Source organism: Malania oleifera, chromosome 13 (genome assembly GCF_029873635.1).
Source record: "Malania oleifera isolate guangnan ecotype guangnan chromosome 13, ASM2987363v1, whole genome shotgun sequence".
In the NCBI taxonomy this organism is placed as follows: Eukaryota; Viridiplantae; Streptophyta; class Magnoliopsida; order Santalales; family Ximeniaceae; genus Malania; species Malania oleifera.
This window is the reverse complement of record NC_080429.1, coordinates 84,741,748-84,756,015: the sequence shown is the minus strand read 5'-3', so window position 1 is coordinate 84,756,015 and position 14,268 is coordinate 84,741,748. Positions and strand designations below refer to the sequence as shown.

Below are 14,268 nucleotides of genomic sequence, written 5' to 3'. Positions count from 1 at the left end.
TTTTATTTTCCCAAATCATTCCAATAACATTGTTTATTAGCCGCTTGCTTACTCTTATTATTATTATTATTATTAAAAAGGAACACCAGCGTTATTTTTAAATTTAGTGTCATACAATAATACTTACTACTGGAGTTAACTATCTAATTTACCCTATAGAATGTGAAACGTAATTGAGATTAGAATTCATATTTTAATCTTAGACCTCTATTTCATAGAGCTTTAAAATAAAATCCTCGAGAATTTTGAAATTTCTCCCTCTCCTAAGCCATTCTGGTCTACATCAAGCAAATCAGAGTCAAATAAGCTGACAGACTTCACCTATTCAAATCCAAACTGCTGGCTGGAAAATGCATTTTGACTATTTTGCCTGTAAAAATAGGGCAAATTATTAAACATTTTATGCCCATATACAAAGTCGGGATAGGAAAATTGGATATGGGTATAATACAAAATAATTTGGAAATAAATATACAGCTGAAACCAGCAATTTGCTGACTTATCAGTCATTGCTCGAACTGAAATTCATAGCTGCTCTGGCTTTTTTTTCATAAAACCAAACCATCGAAACCAGAATATCGAGAACGGAACAGAACTCATTTCTTTTCAAGGCCTAAAAAGGGACACCTGCCTAACATGCTCAAAAGGCCACGAGCGAATCCAATAAAATATCAAAACCACCAAGATTTTGCCAAAAGGTCAACAAATGTGATGTACATATATAATCATTGGGGTAGCAATCTGCAGGTTGGACAATACCACTTTCCTTTGAATCTAGTCTCAGGTGTAAGCCCAACACAGGAGTAATGAAACCATTCACCACCTTGGCACTGTCAAGGAAACAATTCAACAATAAATATGTTAATGAGGCAATAACTGCAGTTCCTAAGAGACGGTTCTGAAAAATCATGATACAACCAGGCCATGAAGCAAAGGAAGCAGTCAAAGCACATAGCTGCAAAGGTAATCTCAAGCACTACATCCAGATGTTGTCTTCTCACCCTTCTGCCCGTGCTCTGGGAAATGGGAACCTTAAGAGGGGCAGTGGATAGCCAAGCGCGAAGAGGTAGAGAGAGAGAGAGAGAGTCATAGATGCAAGTGTACGTAGATTCGTACTTGCATATGTACATGTGTGCATGGGTATGAATGAAAAAAATAAAAATATGACAAATAAACAAAGACCACAGGGAGGAAAAAGAGACTCACGTTTTCATTGTCACAAGCAATCATATCTCCAAAAGACACCTAAAAGATCAAAATGATTACAGTACCTTAAATACACATACACAGGTGGAATTGGACACGAGCCATTGATGGCAATGAAGAAGGTAAAATAAACAAATTTTCAGAAACAAAATGGCAGATTTCAAACCTGATGACAGACGCAGTAGGTTGGTTCATTTGGATCAATAGGTTGATCAGCATCAATGGGTGCAACAAAATCCTTTTTATGACTGCCTGGTGGAGGCATGAGCTCAAAATCCCTATCACGTTCTCGATCCCAATCCCTGTCCCTGTAGTCCACCCTCCTTGATTGAGGTGTTGCATAAAGTGACTTCCGCTTTTCGTTTTTTGGAATTATAGGCATTGGGGGGAGGATTGCTGGCTCATCAGGTGATATTTTTCCCTCTGAAAAATTGGAAAATGAAAAATATAACAAACATGAAGCACAGGCAATAAATAAACTGCATCAAGCATTAAATGGAAAAGCACAATCCACACAACAAAAACCAAACCTTAAAGACCAAGATAGGGTCCGCCAAAAGCATAACCCCGAAAAGACTATTCATTTTAGCTCAAGGGACTGAAAGCTTAGTGCAATTTAATTTGATAGTCAAGTATGATGGAATAGCAAAGAAGGTAAAAACCAGAAAGTTGACGTGCGTCTACTGCTCCTAAAGCCAGCACTTCACTTGCACCAAAAGCCTCACTGGTTTTAACTTGTTGGATTGTTTTAGGATCCCATCATAATCCCAGGCATAGAAAATAACTGTGAATGGAATCAAAGATGCATTTATCATACCTTGCTTTAGATCTTCTGCGAAGTTGGCCAGGTCCTCGTCAAGCCGTTTTACATGGCTATCTATCTGAATAAAAATGCAAAAATTTGGAGATACTGCAAGATAAAATTCTCAGCATACAATTAAGCATAAAATGTAACCGCATTCCAAAGATAGTGAGACTAAGAGAACAAATATTAAAATAAAATTCCAAAGTTTTATAATATTTTTTTTTCTTTGGCAGGGATATATTGATAGTGAGATCTCCTCGAGCAACATAAAAGGTTGATACTTTGAGAGAAAAAAATAGAATAAAAAAATAAACTATTCATATATCTAGAGTTGTAAATTGCAAGCCACAGCCCAAAGACATATTTTTATGGTAAAGGATCTTTGGAAGCAAACAGTAATGCATAAAAAAACAGAAGTAATGTCATAAATTTCCCAAGGTCAGACGAGATATCTCTCCATGATAGGAACAATTTGACTCAAAACTTTGAGATGAAATTGATGACAATTGTTTAATGTTGAATACCAGATGGTGTGTCCACATATATCATTAAAAAACACAATCCCTTGGGAGTTATTTTCGAATACTATTTACATTGTACACTGGGGTAGAGCACATCTTATTGTTTCCAGCTTCATTTTTACTCCATTTATCAACACATTATCTGACTAATATACTGCAAGTCTGAATAATTCTTCCACAATTATCACAAGTGAAAGTGGAAAGATGCAGAATTTTGAGAACTTACACTTAATATTTTGCTCATTTATTACTCTTGGCACATTGATACTCTTGCAATGAGTCTTGTGAAACCTCCCTCTTTCTCCCCATGCCTGTCATTGATTCTGCACTGTCATATGGATGCTCTAGTCCAACAAGGAAGGGGTGAGAAACCTTTGATCTGATATTGGAGAGTGGGAAAGGGCAAGTTTCTTTTCATACTTGAGCTTCAGCCTGAATCAAAATTAATTGGGCAAGAATCAATTCAGTATCAGCGAAGTGGTTTTCTAAAGGTATTCTGCCACTGTTTGGAAGGTTATGACGGGGATGTCAATGCGTGTGATTTGGTGCTGTTGTACTGGATGGGGGTTCAATTAGCGGATTTGGGGAAGCTGCTGGAATTAGGTTCAGGCTAGAAAGTAAGCAATTCATAGTTTTTCTTCCAGGTGGAGGTGTTGACAGTGAGGAGTTTTGGAATGCTGATGGATCATGAAGCCAGGTAGTGATGGGGGGAAAGAAACAAGTCCCATGATAATTGAGGGTGCGATGCAGGTTGAGCTGCTAGCTTGTTATAGGTCAGCAGCCAATCACCTGCATAAAGAGGCTAGTCTATCAAGGATGACCACATGAGGAAGATGGGGTGAAGAGGGCCGGGATGTTCAACAATTGTTTGGGACTTGGGCCAATTTCTCAGTAGAAAGGCCTGGTTGATTGAAACTCCGTAGAGGGTCAGGACACTATTTTAAGAGACCAGGTCTATTGCTCAAAATTTGGAATTTGGGGCCAGCAAGGCCCATGCTGTTGTCAGACATAATTCGGAGGTCCAGTATACAAGAAGAGAGCATGACAGATGGCTGGACTGGAGTCCCAGAAATTATTACAGATTGAAAAATTTGAAGGAGAGGACAATGGGGCACAGGACAGCTGCAAAAGTGTTGGGACCAACAAAGAGCTCAGGTGGAGGAGAAGAAGATCCATGGCTCAATGAGTGTTCTTTCTCTGGGGAGTGGTAACATTTTGAGTGGCGGTCGTGAGTTTTTTGTCAAGTGTGCTGGAGTGCAAGGGGAGAATTAGTTTGCAGGCCAAGAAACATTACACAGGCTTATCATGGGAGGATTGAGTGTTAGGAAAAGTACAAGAGAAGAAGAAAAGGCAGACAGAGGCAAATGTGGTTGATGATCAGATAGGTATCAAGATAGCAAGGGCTTTAATAATGCAAATATGGGGCCCAGTAAGGTGGCAAAGACTATAACTAAGGTAAAGACAGTAACATCAAGGATTTATACTCTGGGCATTGGGGAAGGACATGGTAGAAAGGAATTCTCCTGTTGAGAGACCTAATTGTTCAGACATGCAGCTAAGGTGCTGAAAAGAAATGAGGAAAACCCTATTAAGAAGAAGAAGAAGAAGAAGAAATGGGGAGATGCATTGGATGATGAAGTGCGTCAGGTAGTGATTTTGCTTTTGAGGGAGGATTACTTTCAGATAAGGTACATGATCAATTTGGATATGAATCAGAGTTTTCTGATTTATTGGCTGATATTTCTAATGGTCTCCCATATCCGCTGGACAGTTTACAGTTTTTATGATAGAAAAAGAAATGAAAGACAAAACAAATGAGCAATTTGAGGTTGGTATGTTGCCCATCCCTGGTGCTCATGTAGGGAAGTCTAGTTAGCAAATTGAAGTACCCTATTAATCATAGTGGCAATGGATTGAAAAGGGGATTTCTTGGTTAGCCTATTGAAAGGGTGTATGTTGCCCATATACTCTGTAGCAATGGTATTGAGCATCAACAGTTGTTGTCCTATGGCTAGCTCAAAAGGGCTTTCATGTTTGGACTCATTTAGTAGAATTGACCTATGTCAAGCAACTTTGCTCAATCCTTTTGGTTAGCATTCACATAGTGTGACATATCTCCAACAGAGCATTCACCCTTTCTGTTTGGCTATCAATTAATGGATGTAGGCTTGTGGATAAGATGAGATTCAAACCCATGAGTTAGAGGAGTTCCATCCAAAATTGCCCCATGAATCTTCCATCCCAATCACTTAATATGTTAATTGGAACTGCCCAATGCTTAAGCAATTGATGAGCCACTTCTTATGTACAGTCACCCATACTTGAAAAATCTATCCACCACGACCATGATCGTACCATGCCCTTTGGAATTGGGTAAACAATTGATGAAATCCATAACAAAGCTTTCTCAAGGGCATTCAAGTATTAGCAAAGGCCTCAACAATTTTTCGGTTCGGTGTTGGTCCATCTTGTCTTGTAGGCATAAAAGACAAGTTCGTACATAGATCTCTACGCTGTCCCTTATCTTTGGCCAATAAGAATCCTTCATCAATGCAAGTGCATGAAGGATCCTTGGATGTCCAACCCATTCGGAGTGATGGCACTCCTTAAGAATATTCTTCCTTAAGTTTACTCACTTGGGCACATACATACAACTCCCTTTAGTGAAGAGTAGACCATCCTTCAGCCTAAATCGCTGCATTTTCCCATTTTTAATGTAGTCCATCATGGACTTGGCTAGAGGATCATGCTCTAACCCCTCCTGGATTCAATTTGCCAAGGCGCTTTAGGGTCTACTAATGGCTGCTAACTTGGGCTTCTAGGTTAGGTTAGTGCATATGGTACCAAATTAGTCTTACCTGGCATGTACTTCAAGCATATCAAACTCTGCTAAGAAATCTTGCCACTGCACTTGTGTTGAGGAGAACATTTTTTTAATGAGGAACTGGTAGTCGCACGATCTTTGCCACAAATCTCATCCCCAATAAGAATTGTTTCCAGGTACAAAGGCAATATACCAAATCCGTCTTGGATGGTATACTCCAATATCATCTATCAGTATCATTGAGTTTTCAGCTCTCGTAAGCAATAAGATGACTTTCCTTCATCAACACCCCTCTAATAGTGAAATTTAAAATGTTAGTACACACTTGTAAGGTTTGGTACAGTCAAGGATGACTGACATTGGCTCCTCTATGATGGCCTTCTTCAGTACTTCAAAGGCCCTGCCACATTTGCTGTCCAACTCCCTCCCATGTTCAATTCTTCTTGAGCAGGTCTGCCGAGGGTGCCATTAAGGATGAATATCCCTTGATGAACTGTTGATAATATTTTATCAAACTGAGGAAAGATCTCAACTCGGACACTTAACTTGATGGCTCCCATTCTTGGACAGCTCGCACCTTGGCCTAATCCATGTGAAGCTTCCCTGCCTCCTACTAATCTACTATGTGGTCCAAGAATGTCACCTCATCATGAGCAAAGGCACATTTCTTCTTTTTCACAGAGTTCATTCTCTTTTAGCACTCGCAGGACTTGCTATAGTGCTTCTACAAGGGTCTAGCTATACACTACAATATCATCAAAATGCACCACAACAAGTTTATCCAAGAAGAGTTAGAATACACAATTCATAAAAGTACAAAGAGTAGCAAGAGCATTTGCAAGGCCAAAGGCATAACCAAGAATTCATAAAAACCATAGCGTGTTATGCATGCGGTTTTAGATTTGTCCCTTTCATCAATTTTTTACTCAGTATAAAGTCCAACTTGGTATACCAGCCATGCATCTTCAAGTTCGTTGAACAAATCTGCAATTAATGGAATGAGATATTTGTTCTTCACTATGATCTTGTTAAGTGCCCTATAGTTGATGCATAGGCAAAGAGAGCCAGTTTGCTTCCTTTGAAAGAGAATGGGTGCATCATAGGGGCTTTAGATGGTAGTATGTAGCCCACAACTAATAGCTCCTTGAGTTCTACTAGCTCGGAAGAAGCCCTTTGATATGGTAATGGAACCATGGCTAGAAGTTTTGCACCAAGTTCAAACTTGATCTTATGGTCCACCTCCCTTTTAGATGGTAGCCTCTTTGATAGCTCCACCAGCATAACATCCTTGTAGTTTTCTAGTACATGTTGGGTCTCTATGGGTAGAATCTCCTTTGGTTCCTTTCTTTTTATGCGTTTATAGAGTTGCAAGATGGAAAGACGCTTAGCTTCAATGTATGCTTCACAAGTGATTTGTGCCATGCAAGCACTTCCCTCCTTCAAGATGCACATGGTGTCGGCAAAGGGGAGTGGAAAGGTCCAAACACCATCTAGGAACTCCATCACAAGGACCATAAGGGGTCATCCATGGGCGCCACGATAGATCCACCTAGCCAAATCATTCCTTAAGGCATGGGTTTACCCCGTATGCCACACCATAGATAGACTAGGCCTCAGAATTCATAGACTTAAGCCACCCTTGCTCCTTCATATTGTTTATCCCTAGTTTTTGACTGGCTTTACTTTGATGAAATTGTTGGAAACACCCATATCCACCAAAGCACGAGCTTCTAATCCATGCACCATGGTCTTCTACCACAACTCACCAAATTGGTCACATGGCGCCAATTGAATATTTATGTGGGCATTAAATGGACATTTTCGTGGATTTGTGTCTATAGTCGAATACAGATCTAGAAAATGTAATTATTATAAAGAATTAAAACGGTTGAAAATATTTCCACGAAGCATTCTAGATGCTCATTGTAAATAGTAGAACCAAATCGATCTCAACTATTGGTATCAATCTTAACTATTGGTTAAGGAGGTGGAGGTAGTATAAATAGGAGGAGAAATTCAGTTGGTAAGGATCCAAGCAAAGTGAGCTATAAGAATCTTTTTACTTGCATTACTCTCCTAGAACTTTCATTCATTACTTTATAGGCTCGATTCCAATAGATTAAGGTTGACTTAGCACTCTAAGTCTTTCAAGAGTGTCTAAGTGCTGCGCAAAAAAGTGTTGGAATTTCTTAGCCATGACAACTGGTATTAGAGCATGACTATGTGGGGATGTGACAACACAAGATGTTAAATTCTAGCATTACCAGTGCAAGAGAGCAACATTATACCAACAAGGGAAGAAAGGAAAATCTCACTCAAGAGACATTTTGGCTTCCATGGATGTGTGGCTTGCTAAGTTGGAGTTTGTCATGGCCGATGGACAAGATACGATTAAGGAGATTGGTCAATGCATCGAAAGGCTTGAGTCACGAGACAAAGAGCTTCAAAGGAAGATGCAAGGCCTCTTCAACTCCATAGTGGATCCATGGAGGAACCAACTTGATGTCTTGAAGGGCTACACCATGCCAATCTGTGGCCATGAAGGAAGAAATCAAGGAGATAAAGGTTTACTAATCTCTTCTAAAGATAATGATGACCCAAAGTAATATTACTACCCACTTGACATCTAAAATTGATGTTCTACAACCAAACTTTTATGGTAGCTCTAGGAATGCTAGAGAATTTGATACTTTCTCATGGAGCCTTCAATAATATTTTGAGGATATGGGCATAAGGTAGGATTCTACGAACTTTAAGACCGCCCCTCTTTAACTTTTGGATTTTGCAATGGTGTGGGAGAGACAAAGACATTCTTGAATGAGGAAAGGCACTTGCATGATCAACACTTAGGATAATTTCAAGAAGGAGATCGAGAAGCAATTTTATCCCAAAAACATGAAGCATGAAGCTCGTGGCAAGCTTCAACAGCTCACCCATAAAAGGAGCGTCCAACAGTCTCGACCCATAGGCCTCACAATTTTTACCAAGGCGCCACACAAGATTGAAGCGAAGCGGAGCCTTGGCACAATAGTTGAGTTGTCGCCGTGTGACCTAAAGGTAATGGGTCCAAAGCATGGAAACAACCTCTAGGAAAAAAGCAAGATAAGGCTGCACACTATAGAGCCATCATTGTCCGCCCCTTCCCTCAACCACGCATATGGGGGAGTTTTATGCATCGGGCTGCCCTTTGCCTCACAAGATTGAAGCCTTACGCATCTTATATGACCAATATCTCCCTTGTACACATCTAATGTGGGACCTTGACACTTGTGCCTGTGTTATATTGCACATACAACCAATGTCTTGCAGCCATGCCTCACAAAATAACTTGGTAAACCACAGCACTAGAAAAAATAAACAAAATGTCAATAAAGGTTTGTCATTAGCATGTTGTAGCAAGAATTAATGATCTCTCAAATAGAGGGAACTATACCAATTGTAGGCTGTAGCTAAAATGGACATTTAGCAATAGGATTAAGCACTTACAATTCTAAATTATATATAAACCATTTTTCAGATAATAGAAGAAAATGTGTTAGAAAAGAGTAAAGAGATTACAATCATGAAAGGAGGGGGGGGGGGCAATAAACCTTCAAAATGGCTAATAAAAACTAACAAAATATAAATTACAAAACCCCTCTTCAACCTCTTTCCATCATATTAACAGCGCAATGCAAATTTGCTGATCCATGTTGACTTTTCTTAATTCTACCACCATCCAAACCAACTTTTTCCCCCCAGGATCAAAGAATGACAATCCTATATTGCCCATTAGCTGTTCAGCTTCAAGATCCTCACCACTAATCTCCTCTCTAGGTGTGGGCAAAGTCCCACTCCCACATTGTTTACTCCCCTACTTGTTTTTTTACTCAAATTATCCTCCTCAAATAGAAACATCCTCCAAATCTTCAAGTGGAGATGGCGACATGAGAAATATCCCCAAGTAAATCAAATGAATCAAAAACATAACCAGTGTTCACAAACCTCATCCAATAATAAACCACAATCATAGACAAAGTCACTATCAAATTCACTCTCATGTCTCAAAGCATCAATCCATTTCTTTTTATCCTTCATATGATCCACTTCATTATCCTTTAACCAAATTCCATGTTTGAGCAATTATGATGTTCCTCAATATATGTGCTACCATCACAATGTCTTCTTAAAAATTTCCATTGCACACTCAAAGTAGGTTTATAATCAACAAGCAAGTTCCCCTTACCTAACCCTCCTACCTGGTTGTCCAACATGTACACACCTTGGTAGAGTTGGACTTATTACATACCTTAGCAATCTTAAGTCCCACATTAACACACTCCTAATCCATGTCTGGCCTCTAAATTCAAATCCATGTTTTGCCTTCTGGATGCCTCATCAACACAACAACTTCCCTTTCCTACATCATTGACCCACCAAAAAAATGCTTTATTAAAAGCCCACTTGACCCACTAATCCGTAAGCACAAGCACACTCCACTTCCACCAGCACAGCCTTAGAGTCCTTCCCAATAATAACTCCACTTTTTCCATTAAATGAGCCCCAGTTATGGATACAGGACTGAGGCCATAAGCAAAGGCTTCTGGCCAGCAGCTTGCCCCCCTAAATTATTCTGACTTGCAAAATGCACCTCTGAATTCTGTTGGTCAGCATCATTGACCTTCACATACATAACTCCATCACGAACTACATCTTTAGAGCAATGGGCATGTTCCCTTAGAAAGACTATGCTAGCTCAGCCCATTTGGGAATTAACTTCAACAATGCGCTTTGGGTGTGTTTGTTTCATGGAGTCGGCTTGGTTACCTTGGCCTTTGTTTGGTGCTGCACAATTGTAGGCTAGCACAAGTTAAGGCAGGTTTCTTAGCCTCCTCACATGGGCTAGAGCTGGCTGGTCCCCCCACCCCATGCCCATTGGTCAGCTCAGACCAAGGGAGTTAGAAGGCATAAAACTCAAAAGGGCAAAAGAAGAAAATTCCACCTATGTCATATCCTTTATCTTATAGATGGCAGACCAAACACAAGATAAGATACATATCTAGTTCAATCTCATATCATTCAGCCAGTTGAATCCTACAAAAATCTTAGCCTAACACACCCTAGCTACCCAAGGGCTGGCCCAAGTCCAAAATTGTTGTTAAACAGCTCGGTTCACTCCACCCCGTCTTCTTGTATCCCCTAGCCACCTCTATTGTGAGCATCATAACCCCGTAAAGGTGGTTGGCTGCCAACAATGCAAGAATAAGCTGCCCATCCTGCATCGCACCGAACATTGAGCACAAACCTTGATTCCTTCCACCATCAATATGGCACCATGATGAAGCATTGATAGTAAACTTACCTTCAACACCACTACCAGGAAGAAAACCCCTTTCTAGCATGCAGAATTCTGCAAAAAGCCTCGAAATCCATCCCCTTTCAATTTAGTAGGAACAAATACTGAGAAATGCTTTCCTTTCTAGCACAAACATAACTCCACAAGCATCCCATCTTCACTGATCGAATCACCATCCAATACATGACACTATGAAATTGAACACTTCAAAATCCCTATCCCAACCTTCCAAACACAGACAATAATCCATTTAAGAATAATTTTTCCTCTGCCGAAGAAATCCTCAACAACTAATTTGAAGTCAGGTTGCACTCAAGTATGAATAGACCTTTCTCAAATCAAATGTGTTCCCTTCAATATGAACTGATCATCTATAGCCCCCTTCCTTCATGGGAGCAAGGGAGGAAAGAGGGGTTTCGGGAGCTATTCTATTCCAGTATCATCTATACATAATCCATTTACAATCAATAGAGAACATTAATGAACTCTCTTCTAATTTTCGCAATCAAAATTTCCTCTAGAGGTCAGTCAGTTAAATTTCCAAAAGGATGTACCAAAAAGAGGCAGGAAAAATAACTCTCTCATAATAAATGTGACGGTGTTGATTTTCCATTAAAGATCCTAGCATTCCTCTCAAGCCACAAAGTCAAAAAAAGAGTGAATACTGCATACTTCCACAACACCATCCCTTTCTTAGTCCTCCCAAAACCTCTCCATCAAAACAACTTCACCAGTATGTGGTAAAACCCTCGCCTAATAAAAAATAGAACAAAGGTTGGTCCATATATGTTTAGCACCCAACAATGAAGAAAATGATGCTCATTAGTATGACCTTGAACTCATAATGCAAAAATTCGAGCAAATAGCCATAAGGCCTCCTTACCTGCAACAAGTCATAAGTATGAATCCTACTAAGAGTCATAGTCTACATGAAAGCCCCGATCTTAAAAAGAGCCTTAGCCCCAGTTTGGAACGTCTTAAAAATAAGTACTTATTATGAAAGGGACTTAAATAACTACTTGTGTCAATAAGTAGTGTTTAGTTTACACTTAAATAAGTACTTAAGTACTTATTTTAAAATTCATTTTTCCAAACTCCATTTTTTAGAAAATCAGTATTTTCTGAAAAAAAAAAATTACTTATCTAAAAAGGTACTTTTAACAAGTACTCCCATAATACTATTAGAAAAGTACTTTTCATATAAGTACTTTTCTATGAGTGGTTCTATACAATCCTTAAGCCTTTGAAATAGCATTGTTCAAAAGGGAAAGAATGAGAACTAGAAGATATCTACTTATGATAGAAAACGCAACAACAACAACAAGCCTTAAGTTTCACTAAGTGGGGTTGGCTACATGAATCCTTTTCCGCCAATTCACCCAATCGAGACCATTTTCTTCTATTAGATTAAGGGCTATTAAATCCTTCCTCACTACCTCATTCCAAGTTATTTTAGGCCTACCCCAACTCCTTTTTATACTAGAAACAATAACTAACTCACTCCTCCTCACAAGTGTTGTAGAAAGCCTGTGTTTCAAATGCCCAAGCCATCTAAGCCGCCCCTCCTTTATCATGTCTTCAACCAGCGTTGTGCCTAAATTATTGTGCGTATGCTTGTTTATTACTTTATCTTTTAATATTATACCACTCATCCACCTGCATTTCAGCAATTTTTACTCTTTGTACATGTTGTTTCTTAGTAGTCCAACATTCTGAACCATAAAGCATAGTTGGCCTTATAGCCGTCTTATTAAATTTTCTTTTTAATTTTAAGGATATTCTACGATCACACAACACACCTGATGCACTCCTCCAATTTACCCAACCTATTTTAATTCTATGTACTACACTTGACACACAAGATGGGAAAAATGTTTCAAATAAAAAAACTAGAAGCATTCTTAGGATCCCAACCCAAATCTCAAATCATTCTTTATTTGGGGAATTAAAGAATCTAAAGCTCTAGACAACATAATAAGCTCATCAGCCACTCTTTCGTTGAGATTTATGAAAAAATGTAAACTTGAAGAAAGTGAGCCCCCGTCCAGAAAATTAGAGGAATTAGGCATTATGCATTGAGGACAATCTAAAAGGACAAGGAATCAACGACTCCAACAAAGCCCCACCTACCTAAACATCCTCCCAAACTGAATGAGGTTCTCATTACCAACTAGGAACTAGGTAAAAGGATAGAAAAATGGGCAACTTGAGAAATAAATTTTGAGAACCAATACCACTTTCTCTAGTATCCTAACCATTCCAATGCATACCATACTTTTAATAACACCCCCCCCCCCCCCCCCCCAAAAAAAAAAAAAGTTGTTAAGTCTCTTAACTCTGCCCCAGCTAACAAAGGCAAATCCTCTTCTTATCCTTGTATCTGACCACAAAGAATCTCTCATAAGCCTCTCCAAAACAGAAACCACACTGACCTTAATACTGTTATCAGACTATCTTCTAACAAACCCAATATTGAAGAAGTAATCTAGTAAATGGAGCATTTTGATCAATTCATGAACCACAATGGCAAATGGAAATGCTTAATAAGGTTATACAAAAATTGATAAATGAATCGATATGAAAAGAAGGAAGGAAGAAGCTCACGAGATCATAGGCTTGCCGTGCCAGTAGAACTTTTTCAGTGCAGAGGCTTAAAGCATTATCCTGGTTTGCCTCTATATCCTTTCGCATTTTTTCAAATACTTCATCGTCATCTTCAGGAATCCCTTTCCTTGAACTCTGAGAAGAAAATCCCAAGCAGTATTTCATCTGCTGCCGTGTCTGATTTATCATGGCTTTCATTGTATAATCAAACAAACAAACAAAAAAAGACTTCAACATCACGCATCAAAAAAATAAACAAATAAAAACCGAAGAATCAAGCATGAAAGTAAAAGGAAAACTAAAGAGGTAAATAAAACATATATTTATTTTGCTGGGGGGACATTGAAAAAATCCGTACACACCTTGTGATCGTTCGTCCAGTTCTCTAATGGTGTTGAGAAGCCTCTGGAGCTCTGCTGGCAAAGTGTTTGAATCTTATTTGAATTTCAAAAGAAAAAAAAAATCAGCTTATAAGTAATTTTTCAAACAATTACAGGAATTAAGAGGGACAGAAAGTGAAGAAAGAGAGGAGAGCTGTACACTCCAAATAGTCGTCAACGAACACCCCGGTTCGTGCAATTGCCATTGGTAGGGTTGTGCGCTCTAGGGTTTACAGTCAGGTTCTTTGTTCCCGCATTTCATCGAGAAAGAAGGAATTCACAGGGCAAGCGGGAACTGACCAGAACGACGTCGCTTCAATAGTGGCCAGCATGATCGTGCCGCCGAGCTGAGTTTATTTATTTATTTTTTTCCCCCAAAAATATATTTTTTATATTCAAAAACACACATTTGTTTTGAGAGTTCATTCAATATTTACAATGTCAACAAATAATTTATTTTAAAAAAGGAAAAATTAACTTTTCAAAAATGTGAATTTGATAAATTTGAAATAATTTGGCCAGCTCAAAATTGATTTTTTAAAAATCAATTGGTTTATTAACAAATTTTTATGCTCAATCATTACCTATGCATA

The 14,268-nt window shown here is 38.9% G+C and overlaps 1 protein-coding gene across 1 annotated transcript; it reads right to left on the bottom strand.

The window, feature by feature from the left end:
* Positions 1-322: 322 nt before the first annotated feature.
* LOC131145516 (PHD finger protein ING2) lies at positions 323-14,038 on the bottom strand. Its single transcript, XM_058094653.1, has 7 exons — positions 13,836-14,038; positions 13,658-13,729; positions 13,296-13,486; positions 2,024-2,087; positions 1,373-1,629; positions 1,207-1,245; positions 323-830 (listed from the first exon to the last, which is right to left on the bottom strand). The coding sequence occupies exons 1-7, from the start codon at positions 13,879-13,881 to the stop codon at positions 726-728; spliced, it is 774 nt and encodes a 257-aa protein (XP_057950636.1). The 5' UTR covers positions 13,882-14,038; the 3' UTR covers positions 323-725.
* Between the last annotated feature and the right edge of the window lie 230 nt (positions 14,039-14,268).

What these genes read in the sequence shown, in the direction of transcription:
- LOC131145516 (XM_058094653.1), bottom strand. Translation starts at nt 13,881, where the DNA reads ATGGCAATTGCACGAACCGGGGTGTTCGTTGACGACTATTTGGAGT. An exon ending in CCTACTGCGTCTGTCATCAG is followed by an intron (nt 1,246 to 1,372) that starts GTTTGAAATCTG and finishes TTGATCTTTTAG; the next exon opens with GTGTCTTTTGGAGATATGAT. An exon ending in TTGCTTGTGACAATGAAAAC is followed by an intron (nt 831 to 1,206) that starts GTGAGTCTCTTT and finishes TTTCCTTGACAG; the next exon opens with TGCCAAGGTGGTGAATGGTT.